Source organism: Ornithodoros turicata, unplaced genomic scaffold (genome assembly GCF_037126465.1).
Source record: "Ornithodoros turicata isolate Travis unplaced genomic scaffold, ASM3712646v1 Chromosome67, whole genome shotgun sequence".
NCBI classification, from domain to species: Eukaryota; Metazoa; Arthropoda; class Arachnida; order Ixodida; family Argasidae; genus Ornithodoros; species Ornithodoros turicata.
In genome coordinates this window covers 316,519-337,536 of record NW_026999388.1, presented here as the reverse complement: position 1 = coordinate 337,536, position 21,018 = coordinate 316,519, and the positions used below count along the sequence as shown (strand labels likewise).

Genomic DNA, 21,018 nt, shown 5'->3' with positions numbered 1-21,018 from the left:
TTTTTGCATGTTTACTCGAATGTGCGCATTGTTCTATACCACACAGGCCATATTTCATTCATAATAGTTTCGCATCTAAACACGTCCGGGTCGATCTGATACTGCTTTTGAGTTAAGCATAGTGTCTTCAGATTAGGGTATGTGTATCCTGTTTGCTGGGCCCAACAGATGTTATTAAGGTGCAACATTTTCCACTTCTTTAACCATGCTAACATTGCCAGAAAAGGAACATTACACTGTGCTGCGTATTCCACACTCAGTTGTCTCGCGACGTAAACCCCCAATTATTATATTGGGTACTCCACATGTTCAACCAGTCAGCACTTCCCATACCCGATTTTTTATTTTTTTTAAACATGTTTTAAATTGCACAACTGCCACTCAAGTAACTTTGCCATGAAATTAGTCAGTGACAAAAGGTATATGTACTTTATCACAAATTTAATAACCTTGGTGGAAATTGTTGATGCTGTCCTCTGCCTTGTACGGTGCACTTCGTAGCAAAATACACAGAGTCCAAATGTTCTCCTTGTCCACAAATGCCCTGTCAATGCTGAAAGACTCTTATCAAAATGGGGAAGCCTGGGCTTGCTTGTCCAGACAAACAAATATGAAACTGCAGCGCTCAACGGAAATAACTGCATGCTCAGCAACTACGGCTGGTGATGCCGAAGACCTAATATTTCTAGGTTAAAAGGAACAAAGGAGAAAAGACCACTGCGGCATATTAATGTTATTTCAAAAGTATAACACCACAAAATTTGTGAGAGTCAGTTGTAGTATTTAGGTATGTTGGTCACCTCCTGCACCAATTTTTAATAAGGGTTAATTGCGTTGCTACCAACCGGGACCTAAGCCTGACCTATGACCTAATAATAATAATAATGGTATCTATCTATGACCTATATGGACCTTAAACACTAGTTTGGTCTAGGTTTCACATGTGGCTTCTAGTGAAATTCAAGCTCTCTGTAGAGCTAACAGGAGACTTGCAGAGTAGAGAATTTTTTTATTTATGTTTTCCAAAGAACATGTAAAAAACTGTATCAACTGTATTCAAAGAAATACAAATATACTTTGTTTTAGCTATGTGCATGTTAGCAGATTACAGGTGACTGATGACACACAATGGGCTTCAAGGGTGAGAACACAAGAATACTACCACTGCAAGCACTGTCCTGAAATTCTAAGTCACCATTTGTCAGAAAGCAATGACCACGCACAGCCTAAGGATCATGTTGAGCTCCTTCCATTATTCTTTTATTGAGCACGTTGGCTGCCATCCAGTTCATGAAAGTGACCTTTATCATTGAAAGAACGGTTCAAGAGTAAGCGAGCTGGTGATAGTGTTCATGATGGCGAGACCTGAAGAGGAGATACAAGAAGGGACATACACACACTATGTTGAGACATTGTGTATGTCCCTTCCTATCCCTCGTCTCAAGGTTTTTCGCTATGGACCTTCATGATGTTTCCTTCGGCAAACTTTACATATTTTTATGTAGAATTATGAAGCCAGAATTATGTATGTGCTTATGTATGAAGAATTATGTAGCCAGCCGCTGTTAGCAAATCACACAGTACTGTTCTTGAAACAAGAATCCGTAGAAGGTACACAGTCATCTTCAGCATTGCACACATCTATGGGACATGTTAATCACTTTGGAATGTCACAGACATGTCATGGAGGCCGGCACATGATTAGTGGTGTTGAACAGACAACTATTTGTCATATTTTAGGCACAAAAAGCAGTTTTGGCACCTGCATGTTGAGACAGATGTATCTCTACATACTTTGCCATGACACAAATATATGAAGCAACAAATGTACCCTCTACTTTATTATGGTTATGAGTCAACACTGCCAAGAATGTGGGAGCACAGTCTTGTACCACCTACACTCTTCAAAATGACCTTCACACACGACACACTGTAGGTCAACGAGACCTCCCGAATGATGTCCTCTCCCTCCCCATTGGCTGAAAACATTTTTCTTACTACTTTGCAATAGGGGAAGTTAGTACAAGAAACGCACACATTCCTTTTTTGAGCAAATCAGTATTCAGAGTGTTACCATACTGTGGTAGTGCCTGCAGAGCATTCCGTGGTACAGCACACACTGCAAAAAATTTCGCCGTAGACATGTATCCCGTTCTAATGACAGTCTTCTACAGCTTTTCAAACTGCCATTTCCCATAGATGCTTGTTAACCTTGAACCGTGATCAAAGGTTGCTCAAACTTGAAGTTAACACAATGCTTTTTTACAGACGTCAGTTGGTGACATAATGGACGTTTCAGTGACAATAACTCCCTTTAGTGAAGCAGAGTTAAGGGACCCGTTGACCTCGGTTCAAAATCTTAATTGGCGTTGTGAAACCGGGCCATGGTGCATTATTGTATGACACTGTATTTCTAAATCTTTACTGTAGTTTACCGTTGTAGCAGAAAAAGATACCACTGTTTCCGATCACAGGACGCAAGCCATTAGTGCTATACGGCAACAGTACATGCTGCTGTCTAGCAGTTGTTCGTGTTTGGACATGGTATGGGTGCATGCAGGGTAAATTCCATGGCTAAAATGGAGTAAGCAACCAGGAGTAGCCAGCACGAGTGGTTGCTTACTCCCTGTTTTTGCGAGGACCTCTGCCTACCAAAACAAGTTTTTTCCCTAGAACCCATAGATGAATGGAACTCGCTTCCATCTCAAGGTTTCCATTCAGGAAGTTTTGCCAATGAGCATGAATGTATCTTTTGTTGATTATTGTATGGCAAAATGGCTGTATAGTTCAATTTTTGGAAAAAAATTTCCCAGATGCTCTCGTACTGCATCACTTTTAGTTGTCTTTGGTTCAAATTGGGCTTGGCCCCTCCTGCTTGGGCCTCGCGCTCGCAGTATGTATAAATAAAATAAATAAAATATCAAACGTGAAACAACTGTTAGATTACATGATGTAGAATACAGTAAAACCTCCAAAGTCGGACACCTTTCCTACCTTGGACAACTCCCCATGATTCATTGCATGGCAGGCTCCCATTGAAACTACATGGAATGAAATTCTCTATGTCGGACACCTCCCTATCTTGGAAGTAGGATAGGGTTTTCCCTGCTATGTCTGACAAAACCTGGCTGAATTACCACAATCTCGGCCATCTTTGCACCAAAAAGACCCAAACTGTGCCAGTGGCCTTGACCTTTCGCCCCTTTTTCCCCCTATACTGGTCTCAGCAATTTGTTGTTTTAGTTTTTAGAGTCCAAAAACAAGTGCTGTCAGTCTACATGTGAATTCCTTTGTTTGAGCACTTGTCTTCGGTTTGTCTAGAGCCTTTGAACGCGCACAGCACCAAAGCATTGAAAGCGGGCTGACGCTTCAGAGAAAAGTCCTCCGCCTCGAAAAGCTCCAGAGGTAATGCCATTTAGTGGAATCTGAACGGAATTGAATCTACCGAAACTCAGTAATTCATTATCAGTGAAGAGTGGGTAGAGGTACCACTACCACCAGGTACCACTGCCAGGCAACCACCCACCAGGTACCACTAAGGAATATAAATTGAAGAAGGGGGACATTTCTGGCAACAATGCTGTGATCATTTCCATTTTTTGTTTTCTCATATTCTGTAACTTGGACCCATCTTCGGCTGCCCCGTGGGTGTCCAACAAGGAAGGTTGCACTCGTATTAATGTCCCGTGTCATGTGACCAAAAACAATATGTGCTTTTGCTCATGCTGCACAGCACAAGTGAAATAATCTGCATGTGAGGATAACAACATGAAACCTGAGGCGCGGAGGACAAGGCATGACTTCTACGACCTCGCTGTGAGTTGTTTCATGTTGTAATTGCGTACCAGCTCGCCTACACCTGAGAATAGGTTTGTGTATTGTACACGCACCTTAGACATGCAGTGTGTGGTGTGTTGTGATAGTAATGCACTGCAATTGAAAAATAATGCTCCCAGGTGGATTGTTTCGTACAATATGAACTAAGCATACCAAGGGGTAGGGCATCTACGTGACAGGTTTACCTGGAAGTAAGAATGTAAATGTTAGCTGAAGTCATTGAATAATTAACATTATCAATACCCTGCTGCAGATCATACCAACAATAGCGCGCAAAATGCTCCGATATGTTCTGCAGGAATGTGCTGTACTCACAATATTAGCCCAGGCAGCTACAGAAAGGCATAAACAAGTTTTTGTATACATGATACCACTTGATATGCAACACAAGCTTATGCTGCATTGCCAGAACACAACAGCGGACAGATTTACCTTACTTCACCTGAGAAACTAATGTACTGTTGCACACATGATGCTTTTTGAATCTAATCCTGAAACTCCTCAAAAAACATAATTTATGACCGAAACCACATAACTGGAAGATTTTCGATTACCTTACTCAAACTGCAAAAAGGTGTGTGCTGTTGCACACATGAAACTGCTTGAACTGCCCCTTGAGGGCTCTGGAAGAACACCTTATTTGTGACCAGAATACAACAGCTGAGCCAACATTTTAATTTATACCTTACTCAAAATACACAAGATGTGCTGCCCATGCATATATGATGATGATACTGCTTAAATGTACTCTGAAAGCACTGGAGTAAGGAACATAAACACCTCAGGCATGGTTGCTCTAAGCTAGCGAGCAACAGCAAAGGATATACAAACACAAGAAGTTGAGCACAAGTGATGCAATGCACTTGATTCATCAGAAAAATGAAATGTTCTCAGTACCAGGTGTCACTGTTCCGTCAACAAAAACAGATGAACTTTGAAGGGGCGTCTGGTTGGCTCTGGTGACAGCCTTCAGCTTGAAACCCAGACGTGATAATTGAGGCGTGTAGTGTAGCTTCTCGGTGGTGCTAGAATGCCTGCGAAATCATTTAACAAATCAGGCAATTCCAATCTGTATTGAGAATACACCCTCTAGGGCCTATGATCTCTAAAGGATGATGCAGTAGCTGACAGATAGCATATTTTTCTTTTGTATGTGATGGCATTTGCACCGCATGACTGACTTGTCTAACATATGTGTCTACCTTTATCTGCTGCCTAGTCCTGCCCCTGCAATCTCCTGCTGCAGATAAGGTGGCACAGCATCCCGGACGAGACATCTTTCGGCTTCGTGTGAAACAAGGTTGCGCAATGCTTCCGTACATTCGTATGAGCCAGATGAACAGATGAAATCGCTGCTTTCGAAGGTGGCATCCAGTCGGAGTTGTACCGATCGTTGCAGTCAATAGCTTTTTCTTCGCCTTCGGAAAGTTGTGGCTTGGAACATTGGAACTGCCATGCTGAAGCGTTCTTGCAGACGGGAGCAAATGCTCACGCATTCTCGGCACGCAGCACAGAACAGAAGCACACCAGGAAGTCTGTACTGGCCTAGCAAATGCTTTGCGTCGAAGGAAGCAAAACTCACGTTCCTCGTGCGTTCGGTGAAGTCCAGAAATATACTGGCTCCCTACTAGCGAACTGTTTATCACTTCCCCAATGTCAATCTGCGCAGCAGACGACTTCCGCAGAAGAAACCGGACAGCTTGGCGGAAGAAATCGAAGCCAAATGTCATGCCAAGCAGGAGCACGGGCCAGACCACGAATGTGTCGTCGACACAGGTATGTGGGCCTTAAGATGGAATGTCAGTGAAACTAAAAATTCCCTTTTTCGAAAAAAAGCGAGGAGTTTGGGATAACTTGCGCACATAATCAGTGTTCCCTTATGAACACATCATGTGAGTACCATTCCCTTCTGTAACACTCAAAAATCGGCGTAGCTGAGCTTTAAGCTCTCCTGGGAAGTCCAGATGGGAATTTGAGACACATTACTGAGGTAGTCTTGAATGTGAGGGCAGTTGAGCATCACCAAAGAGAACAGAGATATAGTTTTGTGTCTCACGTTCTTCTTGAGAAAGTGCCCATAGCCTTGTCACAGCTTGACACCCAGATAGTTTCTTGGCGAGGCAAAGTCTGTTGCTGCAAAAACTTGTGCCCGATGAGTCTGCTGGGGTCGAGTGTGCTCCCTCTTACATAAGCAAAATAAAGCCTCCAAAACATCGGCTTTCTCCTCCCCAGCTCTTGAAATCTTTCTAATTTGGATGTTCCCAAGTTGGCAGGTATGCTTCTCTGGTTGTCATAACCGTCGTTCTTTCTAAATGAAATGGTCATTTACGATGCCGTCCCTGCTTCAATGAATCCTCTATCTTCCAGTTGTGCTCCAATGTGGTCCTGGTTGGACACCTCTAGCATTTTTTTCGTGTGCAGAGGGCTGTGTTCTTTTCTCCCACGAAAGGTGCTGCTCCATTTTTACCGTTTTCACGGGGCCGCTAGTTCTGCTAAATTTTGAGTTGTAACCTTTGGGTGTGTTGGCTGCTAGATCCTGGTGATTTCAAGTGCAGAAACAAATGGAAAACTATGATTCTCAGAAACCATTCATCGGTGTTAATGTCCTGCATCAAGTAGCTCAGAGTGGGAGTGTTTCACGTCAGGCCTAAAAGGAGGGACCAATCGAACAATGTCCCGGAGGGATTTCGCATCGGTCACAGATTGACATCGTGAAACTTGGTCAATTCCTCTCTGACAGAATCCCTGAGAGAATTTGCAACTTTTTACGTTGAATTTGTCCTTCCAATTGTGTGTGTGTGTGACTGGCTCTTACTAGCATGCACCTTTCTGATGTTGCAGTTTGGTGTGGAGTTGAGTTATTTGGATTAATGTAATAAAATAAAATACATTAAGTCAAATTAAAAGCCATCGAAAATAACTTACACCTAACACCCCACAAACCTCTCCAGCAGTGTGAGCCCTCTAAATTTTGAGCCAAAGTCTCCTCTTGAGAAAGAAAACCAAAATAAAAACAAGAAGCTCTGCACTCACAACCCAAAAATTTGTAAATTGTGCAATTTTCATTGAATTTAGAAATGGCTTAGAAAGGGTGTGATTTTCAGTTGTCTGTTCTCTTTCTCCCACGAGGAACAAGTATTTCCTTGCCATCCAGCGCATGTATCAGGAGGGAACATTAGTAGGTAATGGCAGTAGGTGAAATGTAAACATGATGAGCCACAGTCGAGTGGTGGCACTGGTTTGTCTGCAGGCCATAGGCTATATGTTGAAGTGTTGTAATGCCCCTTCCATAAAAATTGATTTTTCTCAAGGGTGGAACAACAAAGTCCATCAATTGATAGGTTACAAACTCCAAGGGCCAACCAGAAGAAAACATCTGACACAATATGTTGTTCCTTCTAAGATAGAGCAATATATTGTTATCAGTTTAAAACTATGGATGCTTAGCACTATAAAGACCATAGCTAAATTATATCAGTGCAGAATTCAAGAATCAGTTTTGTGGGTGAGATTACCACTTTTGAAGCATATATACAATTCAGTTTTGCATTCTTAGGTACTGAGATACTTCAAGGTTGAGAGACGGCAGGTGTCAAAATCTGTGGCACATAGAAAGGTAATTTTTTGTTTTCACTAAAAATACTCGTTTGAAAAAAATATTTGGAGTGTAGATGGGTAGAAATCCAGCGAACCGGTAGAGATGTAGGAAGGGAGTTGCCTCAGGACAGAAGCTGCCAATATTTCGAACAGAGACAGAACGCCCAGAAGAAGAACAGTCTCTGTTCGAAATATCGGCGGCTTCTGTCCTGAGGCAACTCCCTTCCTACCTTTGGAGTGTGTTTCACTTAGATGTGCAACACATTGCGCAATTGCTCGAATTGCTTCAAATGTGACAGCCAGCATTCTTGTTTTTCTTAAATATAAAAATGGAGTCTTTATTGATCCTGCATTGACAGCAATGGAAGAAGTTTGGGGACGCAAAGAATGACCCCCCAGGCCCCAACCCAGCAAACACGGTTGTAGGGGAGGAAATCTCGATGCAGTTTGTGAACCCACGCGAGGAAGAGCAAAGCAACGAGGATGACATGCTGGCCAAGCTGCGAAGCCAGAAGACCAAGATGGTCAAGTGCCGTATCTGCAAGGAGGACCACTGGACGACTCAGTGCCCCTTCAAGGACAAGGTGGCTCTGCCCGAACACTTAAAGGAAGAAGCAAAGGCTGGTACAGCTGGAGCACCACGTAAGCCTTTACATTAGTTGCACATGTTTCTAACACTCAGGCAGACTTGTGCCCGTTACTCGAAGAAAGTAATTGATTACCGTTACCAATTACTCGACTCCAAATGTAATTGAGTAACGAGTAAAAAAGTAACACGTTACTCCAGTCGTTACTCTGCATTCACGCAAATTATAACCTCAGAAAAAAAAAAGAAGAAACAAAGAAAGATTCAACAGCGGAACAGCTGAGATAACAAAAACAAAAACGCCTAGGATAAGGAGATCTGTACGTCTACTGTATTTATTGCCAGGGAAGACATTGACCCGATGTGGAAGAGCATTGCGTGGAACTTCCCCATGACTCAATAAACCTCCAATCTTCAGGTACATCACACTGATGTAGGAAGAGATCAGAGAGAGAGACCCTGAAATTCCAGAACGTCATTACAATGACCTCCGCTTGCTATAGTAGAACAGCAACAGCCCAACAAAGGCTGAAAGCACCAGGGGCTTGACTTGGGGCAGAACATCTAAAAGATAAGCTAATATCTGCCGGAAAAGTAATCAATTACTCAGTAATCGATTACTCAGAAAGTAATTGGTTACTCGAAAAATTACTTTGACAGTAAAATAACTGATTACTCGAAAAAATTACTCAGAAAAGTAATTAATTACAAGTAACGCAACTACTTAGTAACGCGTAAGCACAAGTCTGCACTCAGGGGATAACAGCTTTGCCTCTCATCATGCAGGATTTTGCAAGTAATGCTCATCGGGATATAGGAATGAAAGCATGATGAAGGTTCCTAGCAGTCGTATATTGTATTGTCTCATTGCTACCTAATTAGATAGAGCAAATTATGTAACGTTGAAACTATTGGTTCGGAGCTCAAGGTATCATTAGGAAATTGCGGAGCTCCTCAATAAACACTCAACAGCAAGGTTGGCTTTCTGCGGCCTTCTTGGCTGAAATAGAAAAGCCTGTGAGATAAGAAAAAGGTACACCACGAAACATGTTTTTTGTTCTTTCCCTTTAGGCCAAGAAAGCAGACCTTGTTGGTGTTTTGTCAAGGATGTTTATAACTTCCCGATAGACACCCTTAAAGGTGCACTAAGCTACTTGCTAAACATCCTCCAATCATCATTAAGAATGTGGCTCCAAAAAACACCCCTCCTCCCCTTTTTTATTTTTGTTTTCAAAATGATGCTTCCCAAAGTACGGGAGTTCTTAAAGTCAGACCTACTCAGCGATGACTAGACCCTTGATACATTCTTTGTGCTCCACGCACCAGGTTTGCTTTAAATAAAACATCTCGTTAGAGATAGCATTCAAGGAACTACAGTCAGTCCTGCAAGGATAACTAGAGTCACAGTTGTGGGTTTTGCAGAGTCATTTGGGATGCCTCGAGCATCATCATTGGCAGCATATTGGAAAGTGCACCATGCTGCAGTTTTCAATCAGTCTGTCGTTGGTATGCCATTAGTTGGAAATCACAGCCTTTAGGGTCCCATCAAACCCATGTGCATTTGAATACAGAGAAATGCGCAGTAATTCAAACATGGCGTGATTAATTTGAATGGGAATGCAGGGCCATGGTATCGGCTCGGAGCATACCCACAGGCTCGGAAGCATTAAATATTTGCTTAGGCTAGCATAGACACATCTCGGGGCAAAAGATAATTTGTTAACGCTTAATTAATAAGTAACAATATGTAAGTAATAAGTGAGTTAATAAATAACAATGAAAAAAGGCTAAGAAGCAAGTGAGCTGGTGAAGATGATGCATAATGTAAAACCCCGAGACTAGGGGTGCTATCCTCGTCAAAAGTAATCGACCTCGATTACTTTACGTCACAAGCTGTAGGGTGGGGCTGCCACGAAGTACTCCACCCTTAGATCCCGCCTATTTCAATGGAAATTTATACCTAGTTTTCCTTCGCAGCCTGTCGGCCCTAATCTCGGACCTGTGACCCTACGTCATTTTGACTTAACAATGACGTAAAAGATTAGTTTGAAAGCTTAAAAGTAATGTAGCGAAAAGAGGGTCGATTACTTTGAGTGGCGACGGCTTTCGTGATGAGTCCGCACGTGCATTTCCATTTATTGTGTTGTATAAAGTCTGTATGTGCTCGTCACAGCAAAAAATTGATATCTTTCTTCGTTTTTGTTTAGTAATGATAGAAAGCACTGGTGCACAACGCAGCTTCACCCGTCGTAACACAGTTAATTTCTGGCGCCCTTGTACCGCCTCGTATGCGTGAGAGTGGCGCGATTTTGGAAGCGTCGTCCGAGGTGTCGTACAATCAATGTTCTTGCAACATAGCGGTACGCACACAGAAACTCATCGACGAAAGTTCACTTTTTGTTGAGTTAAAACTATCAACGCTCATTTGCGCCCTCACAGCACACAAGCAAAAGAAGCATATTGAAACGAGACTTATCATTTCGCATATCGAGCACACGAACACAGGAGAAAAATTCAGAAAAGGTCATAAATAAAGCTCAAGATTTAAAGGATCAACAGATTTCTCTATAATGCGTTTACGGCTCGCACCACACTGCCTGTCGATCCTTTGCATAATCCTTTACGGTTCCTTTGCCTGCCATCAGCGCCATCTCAAGGCCGCAGACCGCAATTATAAATGCCAAGTACAATCATGGTGTCACACAAACATTGCGTCTTGCACAGCTGTACGTCATGAAAATGAACAAACAGCAAAAAAGGAAATTATGAGCGTGCTTTTTGCGCATTTTACACTAAACTTAGTTTTACTTCCGGTAGAGTTTTCCCGTTTCCGACACCAAAGAACTGAAGCAACAAGGCATTCGGATTCACAGGAGGAAACACCGATAAGGCGGGTCGCTTTCCAAGATAACACGTTGGGCCATTGGTTGATAAAAGGTGTCAACCACTTTTAATATTCACGCCTTTTTCGATTGTGCACTAATGACAGAAGATATATTTAAAGTAATGAACGTCGATTACTTTGACGAGGATAGGGCCCTAGGGAACACCAAGTGTTGTGTCCTGTCTCTTCGTGTTTCCCTGGTCTCGGGGGTTTTACATTATGCATTACTAAATCAGTAACTAAATAATGACCATTACTGAAAAAGGCAATAGTAGCATTGCTTTTATTACCTCGTATTTTTGTAGTAGTATGGTCTAAGTTACACCCTTTGCATTCTTCAGCTTTGGTATATTGGATTAGGAACCTTCACGGAACCGGGCAGCATAACCTCTGTTGAAACGTGCATTAGCCTCTTATGTTGTGAAATGTAAGAGGGGTTATAACCACCACACGCATAATGGGGCCTCACTTTGTAGCCCTGTAACGATGACTTCGCCACGCAAATAATGCAACATGTTTTTTTTTTTTTCATATCGGCAACTGCAAGCCCTTTAGATAGTCGTGAAAGAAATTCGAGGCAATAAATGATGTAGCTAAATTGGCAAGAATGTTTGACCTACTTTCTGATTTTTCCGATTTTTGCGCAGCCGCAGTTTCTACACGCTGCACCTCAATATCAAACTGATATTGCTGGAAAGCAACATTTCATGGCTAACATAAATTATAAATATTGCTCGTCAGAAAATTTTCGACAGGCCTCAGAAAAGACTGAATACAACCAGTAATGAGAAGACCGACCAAGTTTGCCTTTTTTTTTTACAAAAAAAAACATTTTAAAACATACACCTCTGCACTCCGTGTAGTCAACGAGGAAAAAACAAAAACAAAACTAAAAGGTTTTCTAATGGGCGGCCAAACTTGGGAAAAATGAAACTGCGATAAAAGCAAATTCCTCCTGACTTGATGCTTAATTTTGTTTCTTGTCACCAAATGGTCATAGAGACATGAAACAAATGGCTTAGTCACTTAGAGATATCGGCCAACAACATACAATTCTTGAAGCAAAATCTGAGAACGCGTCCAGACCAGACCAGGAGATGACGTGCAGCATCACCCAGTGCCATTTGTGCGAAACAGAGCCAGAAGTGGATCCTGCTACATGCTGCTGCTAACGTACGCTTTAGTGACTTATTGTGCCATGTTTGCTCCAAAACCTTCTGCCAAATGTGCAGTGAAAGTGAAAACGATACTGAAAGTTGTATGGTTACTCTTTCCATTGTGGTGCTTCTTCCCCAAAGCATATTTTCGTGGCATGAGCCGAGACAAGGCCCTAACAGCTCCCCACGGAGCCCATATTTTGAGATAATTCCCATAGCACAGGGCACGTGACCAAATGTGACACCAGTTGTGAAATCGGGAGCCTTATTGTTTGGCACGTCTTTTGGCCAGTCCCGACTACCATCGACTTCTGCTGGTTTTTGTGCGTCACGCCCATTTATTTGATAATCGTATTAATTCACATCACCTCACCTCTTCACCCTCAAGTATCTTCCTCATCTCACCTCAAACTGCTTTCTAAAATATCTTCACCTCATCTCACGTCAGCGTAGTTGTCTCAATTTTTTGCCTCTCCTCACCTCACATTACCCTACTTCCATAAAAAGTTTTCACTTGACATGTTATTGAGATTGATTACCTTGCTCGGTTCATCCTCCTTTCATCAGCCAAGTATCCACTGCACGTACAGTCAGTAAAAATTGGACGTTGGTACTGCTTTACAGAAGTTACGCGAATTGAACAATTTTGAGCTGTTTCTGTTTTCCATACTGACAAACAGGAGTTCTTCTATCGAGTATCTCTCAAGCAAAAATAATAATGGAGCTGCGAAGGTCGTTTTCGGGATGGTGTGCAGCTGCGCTTGTAATTTACTCTTACATATTGCTCGCCTCACATCAATCCTTTTGTAGAAGTTCTTCCTCCCCTACCTCTAGAAAATTTTTCCTCGCCTCCTAAAATCCAGAAGTAGCCACATTAATCTGGTACATTCTTTGGCTTTGTTGGTGCTTCCGAATGCAGGAAAAAGGCTAGAGTACTGTACATGAACCACATGATATCGAATACTACTTTGAGCTCTCCACCCTCAAAGATCTCGAAAAGCCATGAAAAGCCAAAACTTTTGACCAAATATACATGAACCCTTTCTAGGAAACCAAGGTACTCAAGGAAAACCAAATGCAAAAAAAATAATAAAATAATGTGGAAACGTGCAGAAACAAAAAGCAAAATGCAGCATTCAGCATAACACTGAAAGGCGAACTCACACTTGCACCTCTAAAAAAGACGGTTATGGCATCTAAAGATGTTGAAAAAAGCTACAATTCAATGAGGGGATGAAAAAGCCCAAAATGTGGCATTTAGGTGGCATTTATAGGCGAATACCCGAAAATTCCGGCCCTACTAATAATGAGCCAGTCTTATGAGTTGGTACGATTTTGTGTATGTAATTTTGTGCACATAATCCTGTCGTTGTCACCGTATCCGAAATGGCGTGCGAACGTGTTCCAACTCTTTGAAACTTAGCAGACAAAGCTTGCGCTTTACGCAGTCTTATGCAAGTAGCAAGTGTGTGACGTAGTGCTTACACCATATGCAAGGAAATTAGGAGTCCGTACGCTCTGCTCCATGGCACTGTAAAAGCTTCTAACAAAACCAGATTTCCTGCTGTAGGAGCAGCTTCAGGCAGCTTGACGTCAGCTTCCTGTGGCAGTCAAGTTTTTCCCGTAGACACGTTTTAGTTCCCTGGAAAAGCATAAAAGATACATCTCCCTCGAGGAGAGAGACCTTTGCACATGATTCCAAACAACTCCTTCATTAAAACTGGAGAGGATGTTCTAAACAGGAACATCCAATACATCCAGTGGCATTCTTAGCATCATTCTTAGCATCAATGGTGACTTTTACAAAGGCACTTGCTGGATGAGGAACCAGAATCACGGGACTACTGTCTCCACTTGCAGCGGAGAATATCTCAACACTTTGTGAGACAATGCAGTGTGTAAGAAACCGTGTACAAAAGTTGCCTCAGTGGCGTTGATTCTTTGACGAAAAGAGCACTCTCGAAGGTAGTGAGAAACGGTTCCTCGTGAAAATTACTACTCAGGTGTATACAGTATTTTAACATTTTGCACTTATTACCATCCAACGACATTCTGGGCCATGTCGCGAGCGCCATTGCAGAAAGCAGTGTTGGGCACAGATTCTCTATGGATGTGTGGCCATACACATTTTCAATGGGAGCGTCATGAAGCTTTCAGCCTCACGTAATACTTATAGGCCTAGGTGTGAATATATTCCTCGCAGTCTTAAGCAGGGCAAAGAGACATTACAATCTGGCAGTATGCATGAACCCCTTTGGTCACGTGTACTCTGCTTGGCACGCCATACCAAGCATTTGTGCTGGATGATAACATATTTCAACAGCAGTGTAACGTGTTCTTTATTATTTTTAACCAGTTGTTACTTTTTTTACCTAGCTCTTACCAGCATCCTTTGCAGCCTTTTCTAGGAAACAATTTTCTCTTGCGGCATTTTGCTGTTTTCACTTTTCTGTGTCCAGATTGCTCATCGAGGCCTTTACTTATAAAAGGTGACGCACTACTGAGGAAAATATTGGTTGTCTTTCTACAGCAGTGCCATTGCAAGAGGTGGAAGAGAAGGTGAAGTCAGGGAAATACATCCCTCCCAGCATGCGAGAAGGCGCAAACCGCCGTGGAGAGTCTATGGCACAGACTCGTACAAGAGGTAAAACCTTCTGTTCTTTTCCTTCCAGAAATCCACCTAAAAACTTGTATTGCACAAATGGGGGGCAAACGCGCGCATTCTTTCCTCGATATTAGGACTGCCAATGTCTGGTCGCCGTTGGTCAAATGGGAAATATTAAAAAGCAGAAAATCAACCAAACTGCCGTAAATAGACTAAGATGTTCTTTGCAATGTTGCGATAAATAATAGTGCAGCTTTGTGTTGCACATAGGGTCTTGTGTTATTTGTGTCATATACTGTTCGTTAGTATCAGTTTGCTTTATGACCAATATCTTTTGTAACTGTCGTGCCCATATTAACAAGGGCCGATTGCCATCCTTTCCATTGCTGTGCCTTTCACAGCATTTTTCTGGGCAATTCTTCGACATCATATTCCTGAGTGGTTTGGATGCTTTAATGTAATGTTGTATTATAAAGTAAATTTTTTTGTGCAAATTTTTTTTCTACAAATATATTGGTTGCAGATATACCCAGTGTCCACGCTGATGCGGTCGTGGATCTTAAATATGCAGCTACAGTGCGGATGTGGATACTATCAGTGTTATCCGCACACACATTGTGATGCTTGTAAATGATCCTAGTCATGAGGCCACATTCGGAGGTTGTTTCAGGATTACTGTGCCAAAATGTTGTTCTTGACATCATTGGGCTCAGATGGTGTTAATTGAACCTCACAGAGACAAAAATGTCTTCTTCCACTATAGACGAAGCTGCTACAATCCGTGTAACAAATTTGTCAGAAGATGTGAGAGACTCAGACCTTCAGGAGCTCTTTAGGCCGTTTGGACAGATCGCTCGGATCTATTTGGCTAAAGACAAGGTGACTGGACAGTCAAAGGTACGTGTCACAGCTTCAATTACATTTAGTGATCATAGTCAATAGGATATCCCGATGTACTGACATTCAGCATTGTACCTGCTACCAAAATGGAATAACAGAGTATCGCTACCTGCCACTCCACTAACAAGGAGTGCAATACTAGTTTGGCTACAAATTTTAAAAAGTAACGCGATACCGCTATCACTACCAAAATTCTACCATACCCTTCTCTAGACCAGTGTTTCCCAAAGTGTGGTCCGCGGGCCCCTGGAGGTCCGCGAGAGTGTCCGTGGGGGTCCGCGACCGTCTCTCACATATGCAGTGAGGATTTTCGTCCCCACAAACACGCTTGTACATGCTGCCCGATTTCCAAACACCCAGAACTTCCAAAATTGCTGTCTTCAATCGAACCTGACATCAGTGCCCTCGTAGCATCCAGCAAGCAGCACCATCCTTCACACTGAACGCGGCGTCGGAAGTCAACTTCGCTTCTGTCTAGACAGTCATTTGACCATGTTTATGCTTGCACAAATGGAATTTCGTTCCTTGTTATACCCTGTCGCGCATATTAAACGCGGTCTCCAATGCAGTGTACACAGCGCGTATCCCAGTATATTTGTGTGTGTGTGGGAGGTGAATTGGTTCTCATCGCTTCGGGGGGTCCGTCACCGCCAAAAGTTTGGGAAACGCTGCTCTAGACAACACTTTACTGTAGCCATCTCGCTGTCGAATGTGTCTAAAGACTGCGTAATATTTACCTTCTTCTACCTAGCCAGTATGCAGCATAAAGTATACGTATTATTTATTTCAAACTGATCTCGACCTTGAGATGATGCACATTTAAGTCATAATTTAATGCTCATAGCATATACTACTGTATTTTCCGGATTCTAAAGCTCCCCCCGAGTCTAACAGGCGGGTGACTCTTGCGACTTACCCGCAAAAAAGTTGATGAGGTTTACCCCTGGGCAAAGAGTGAACGAGCATTTATTCCGCATCGCTGTTGACATTTCTTTGTTGCTGCTCGCAGTCGTTCTGAACGGTGGTCTGGGGAAGGCTTCTCCACGCATCATTAATCCATGAGGATACATATTCGAGTGAAGTGCTCTTGATCCTCCCTCCTGGTGTCACGACGTGATCCCCATTGATCAGTCTAGAGATGGGACGAATCCTTGTTTCAAAAAGAGTTTAAAAACCACTTCTAGTGAAAAGTGTTTTGTATTGTGATACCTTTGCTTAACGAAAAACAAATTAAATACCGCTTCAGTTTCAGAAGAAAATATACCAATATAGCTCTTCATAAACGTAATTTATATAACATGTTGTTCATCGACGGCAAGAAATGCGTACATTCTCGAGTCTGAATTATTTCCATAAAGCCAAGCAACAATCACAAGCAAAACCAAGTTACTTTTAAACAGGGATGGGCATAAATACATTTTTTTTAGTATGTAAATATAAATGCAAAATAATTTCTTGAAAGGGGTATTTAAATACTCTTCATAAATACTTTTCAATATGAGTATTTAAATACAAAATATAAATACAGTGAAAGATGAACGACACTGAAAACCCACGACTTGTGGATTACATAAACTGGACTGCATAAATACAGTATTTAAATACTGTAACTACTACCACAGATACTGTGAGGAAGATGGCATCTGGCATCATAAGGATGATCATAATAATAAATCAGCAATCAACAATAACATTTATTTGTTAGATTATCGTGACAATTTTATATATTAAAAATTTCTCGAAGACTGCATCTTTTAGGCATCTTCTGTTCTGCCGTACAATCAGACTCTGAAAGTAGATGAACATCTCCACATGTGCCAATGACCAAAGGCTTATACTAAATTTGACTAATATGCTTCGTACAACAAGGTAGTTGGGTAGTAGCGACCGTTGTCCATAACAGCTCGTCATCCTGAATGGTTGTCGCATGCATATGCTGGTGCAAACACGGTATAACTGTGCCCCGAACTTGCCCTTCTTCCGAAAGGTCAAATGCTGGGCAGTTTCAGGATATGAGTCAGTATTTACAAGAATAAATACCTGAAGATTGGTATTTATAATTATAAATATGTACATTGTTCTAGTCTCTATTTAAATACAAAATATAAATACACGTATTTATATTTTAAATAGTGTTTTAATTACAATGTATTTAAATAATGCCCGTTCCTGCCTTTAAACTTGTAATGTAACAGTTCCTGCCTGAAGTCTTTCAATTCAGAGCAATGTAAACGGTGATGCCTTTGTTGGCCTCACGTATGTGGGCTGCGCCAGGATGAGGGTGTGATAACAGATGAAGGAATGATGACGGACGAAATTTAAGATTTAGGGCTGTCACTGCAGAATTGCCGAGAAGTCCAAGCAGTCCTTATAGCCTTTGAGCAAGGCCAGATTCCTGGGGAAAGTAGATGAGGCTGCAAATTTTGGATTGTCTTTCCGTGAAAGAGCCTTTGGGATGTAGGACATTGGTCCTGCAGTGGTATTTCTCCCGTACCACAGCATACGCACAGCAGTGCAGTAGGATGTGCTCGATAGTTTCAATATGCTGACAATGTATGCAGTTTGCATTGTCTAGAGAGCCAATCTTGAATAATTGCGATTTAGTGAAAGCACTTCTTATTCGCAACCTGAAGAGCAGAGTTTGTGTACTGCGGGAGATGAAGATGATAATTTTGAAGCATGTCCCGGATCCCAGGGTTGGCAAACTAGGGCTAGTGCTGTGGTGTGTAGCAGATGCTAGTTGGTCTGCTTTTTCGTTGCCACTAATGCCGACGTGGGAGGGGATCCATTGACTCTACCGATTCACTTGTGTTGGGCACCTGGCTAGAATGCTATTGCACGTGGGGTTCATCACCATTTGCCGTGAGTCCTTGCCAGAGCGATGGAAACAAACAAACAAGAAAACACCTGAGGCTTTTGGTAGACTCCGGAGGCGCCAATTTGAAAAAGAAACAAATAAATGTGATTGGTGGATTCGAGAGATTCAGTTCGCCGGCACTCTGATTCGGATTCCCGAATTCGGTTGGCACATCCCTAACTTAGACTCGGAAGTTTGCGGGAAATAGTTTTTTTCGAAATTAGGGGGAGTAAAAATCGGGGAAATAAACGTGTGCTCTTGCGAATTTGGGTAGGAAAACTTGCACTATGCAAAATTGAGGGAGAAAGCGGGCTCTGTTACTCAAATGAATTGTACTGGTTTGGTACAAACGGTGATGTAATTGTGTTTGCTGCCAAACAAGCCAATGTGCATTCCTACAGATGTTTCAGTGGGGCAATTTGCCGGCTAAAAATCGGGTTTTACTCTAAAGTGGCAACCTTCAATTTGGGATGCAAATTGGGGAAGAATCGGGTTACACCCTAAAACTTGAGGCTCTAGTTATATGCTGCCCGGATATTCTCCTTCAGTAGATTGTTCAAACACAAACGGAGTAGTTGCAGCTGCATCCCACACAGGATGCAACTTCTCTCTTAGGTGTTCCAAAACGTGGCAGTGGAATGAACCATCTTGGAGCGGATGCCCATGTTAGCACCTGGTCTCATCTGCCACACAACGTCCACCCAGTCAATCGTGAGATCTGTGTCCATCCACCCTTTTCCGGTACGGTTGAAGCTTGAAGCTGTCTGCAGTACAACACAGCATAGTCGTCTTATGATTCTTCTAGTTTCCCGTCCAAGTACCTGCTTCACACCTTTCTCTTTAACTGCGTAATTTGATGTGGGTATGGCACTGAAAAGCAACCAATTTCTCCTCTGGCAGCTTCTGTGAGATTGTAGTCCGACGTTGTAATGAGAATCTTGCTCTCTTGATCAACTTTGTTATCTGGCTGCTGATGCCATTGAAATCTGAATGTTAGATGCCTATAGCCCTTGCAAATTCCACAGCCTTCACCTTTATGATTTCTGACATGACTCGCAAATGTCGCGCTCTGAAATCCTTTATGAAAGTGACGTCCTCTACGTGGTGTCCGTGCCTACCGTGTTTGTTTTCTTCAGTCGCGGATGTTGGTCTCTGGCATGGAAAAGCACCTTGATGCTGCACGGTTGCTCTCTGTTTCCGGCAGTCACTTGAACGAAGCCTCATAGTGCTTGCTTCATTGGTGAAAGATTCAGTGTGGCGTTGCTAGCACTACATTAGCAGTACTGCGTCGCGTGGTTTTAGATGGTTGAAGATACGCCACGTGGCTGACCATGTGCTATAGACTGGCCAGTAGGGACTACAGATTCTTCCTGCATCTAATGTGCATGTGGTTCAAAATTGTAGTGGTACTGTGATGTTACACGTAAGGTTTGTCTGCATAGTGTGGCAACATGTTGCACGTTGCAGGGTAGGACTGCGGATAATTTGGACCACCTGGGGTGTTTCAAACACGTTTTCCACTGACAACATTTAGCTTCACATTCTTCAGGCAGTGATGTTTTTCACTGGGATTGCTCCATGGCACAACATGGACTAAATATACCAATGCATGAACTGAAACTCAGTTCACTGCTTAGCACCAAAGCGAGACAGTGCCCGGTATAATTCTGAATTTGGCTTCGTGACGAAATCAAAGTTTTGAATAACGATAACGAGTACGAAATCAACGTAGCGTGTTATATAATTTGAAGTGAGGTTGTTTTTTATATTTTATTGCCCCTTTAAGTTTGCTGCTGCAGCGAGAGATATCGCGGCCTAACTGCACGAAGTGTTGTCTGCGCTGTGTGTTGTGGTATACAGCAAGTGGCAGAAGTAGCAAACACAAGTGGCCAGTCCGAGAATAAGCATTAGGTTATCATCCAGTCATATCAGTTCTTGGGAGGCCCAGTACATTGGAGAATGGATTGCGTGGATCATGTTAGTGTCTGGCGCCTGCGTACCATGATATCCGCTTTGAATTGCGAAGGCGTTATGAACTCGTCACGCGTCAACACGTTGAACCTTTCCTGCAGTCGACTGTTGTGGACGGTTAAGGCGATCGTATGCAGAGTTTGACACACTTTCCGGGTGCGCAGTTTACCGAACAGACGTGCCATTGAATGCTGACAGACGGCATGCACAAACAAACCGACATATGCCTCCCGAAAGTGCCCGCACCGAAAGCTCCTCCAACATGGCGTCACCTAGAGGTACGGTCAGCTGCCGGAACTTCCCGTAGCATCCAGAGAAAATGGCCGTCTCCCGAACCATGTCATCTCCACGACACTCTCGAGTGGGAAAAATCTTGGGTGAACTGGGCATGCGCAGACCTTTCCTTCCACGCTTGCTGAGTAACGTCCAAATGAAAAGTGATGGCAGCTTATAGAGCAGATTGATTTGTTTTCATGAATTGTTTCGAAAAGGTCACAGAATGCACACATGCACATGTCTGGTAACCCATGGTTTTACTGTACCTTTTGGTGTTTCTGCGCTGAAAAGCAGTTGAAAGTAATCACAGTACGCACATTCCATATGAGGTTGATTCCATCCCAACTC

General features: G+C 42.6%; 1 protein-coding gene and 1 long non-coding RNA gene across 3 annotated transcripts in view; one reads left to right on the top strand and one right to left on the bottom strand.

The window, feature by feature from the left end:
• LOC135374486 (eukaryotic translation initiation factor 3 subunit G-like) overlaps nucleotides 1-21,018 on the top strand; it is a 38,518-nt gene that overhangs the window by 16,133 nt on the left and 1,367 nt on the right. The window contains exons 4-7 of the mRNA XM_064607448.1: nucleotides 7,394-7,453; nucleotides 7,794-8,076; nucleotides 14,592-14,705; nucleotides 15,430-15,563. Coding sequence (XP_064463518.1) covers nucleotides 7,394-7,453; nucleotides 7,794-8,076; nucleotides 14,592-14,705; nucleotides 15,430-15,563 — 591 coding nt within the window. The remainder of the gene's footprint in view (nucleotides 1-7,393; nucleotides 7,454-7,793; nucleotides 8,077-14,591; nucleotides 14,706-15,429; nucleotides 15,564-21,018) is intronic.
• Nucleotides 11,283-21,018, bottom strand: part of LOC135374487 (uncharacterized) — a 31,458-nt gene continuing 21,722 nt past the window's right edge. The window contains exons 2-4 of one of the 2 annotated variants that reach the window (XR_010416923.1): nucleotides 16,483-16,698; nucleotides 13,547-13,745; nucleotides 11,283-11,294 (exon numbers count right to left, since the gene is read on the bottom strand). This is a non-coding gene — a long non-coding RNA (uncharacterized LOC135374487). Of the gene's footprint in view, nucleotides 11,295-13,220; nucleotides 13,746-16,482; nucleotides 16,699-21,018 lie in introns of those variants that run through there. The other variant, XR_010416922.1, reaches the window with a different exon arrangement.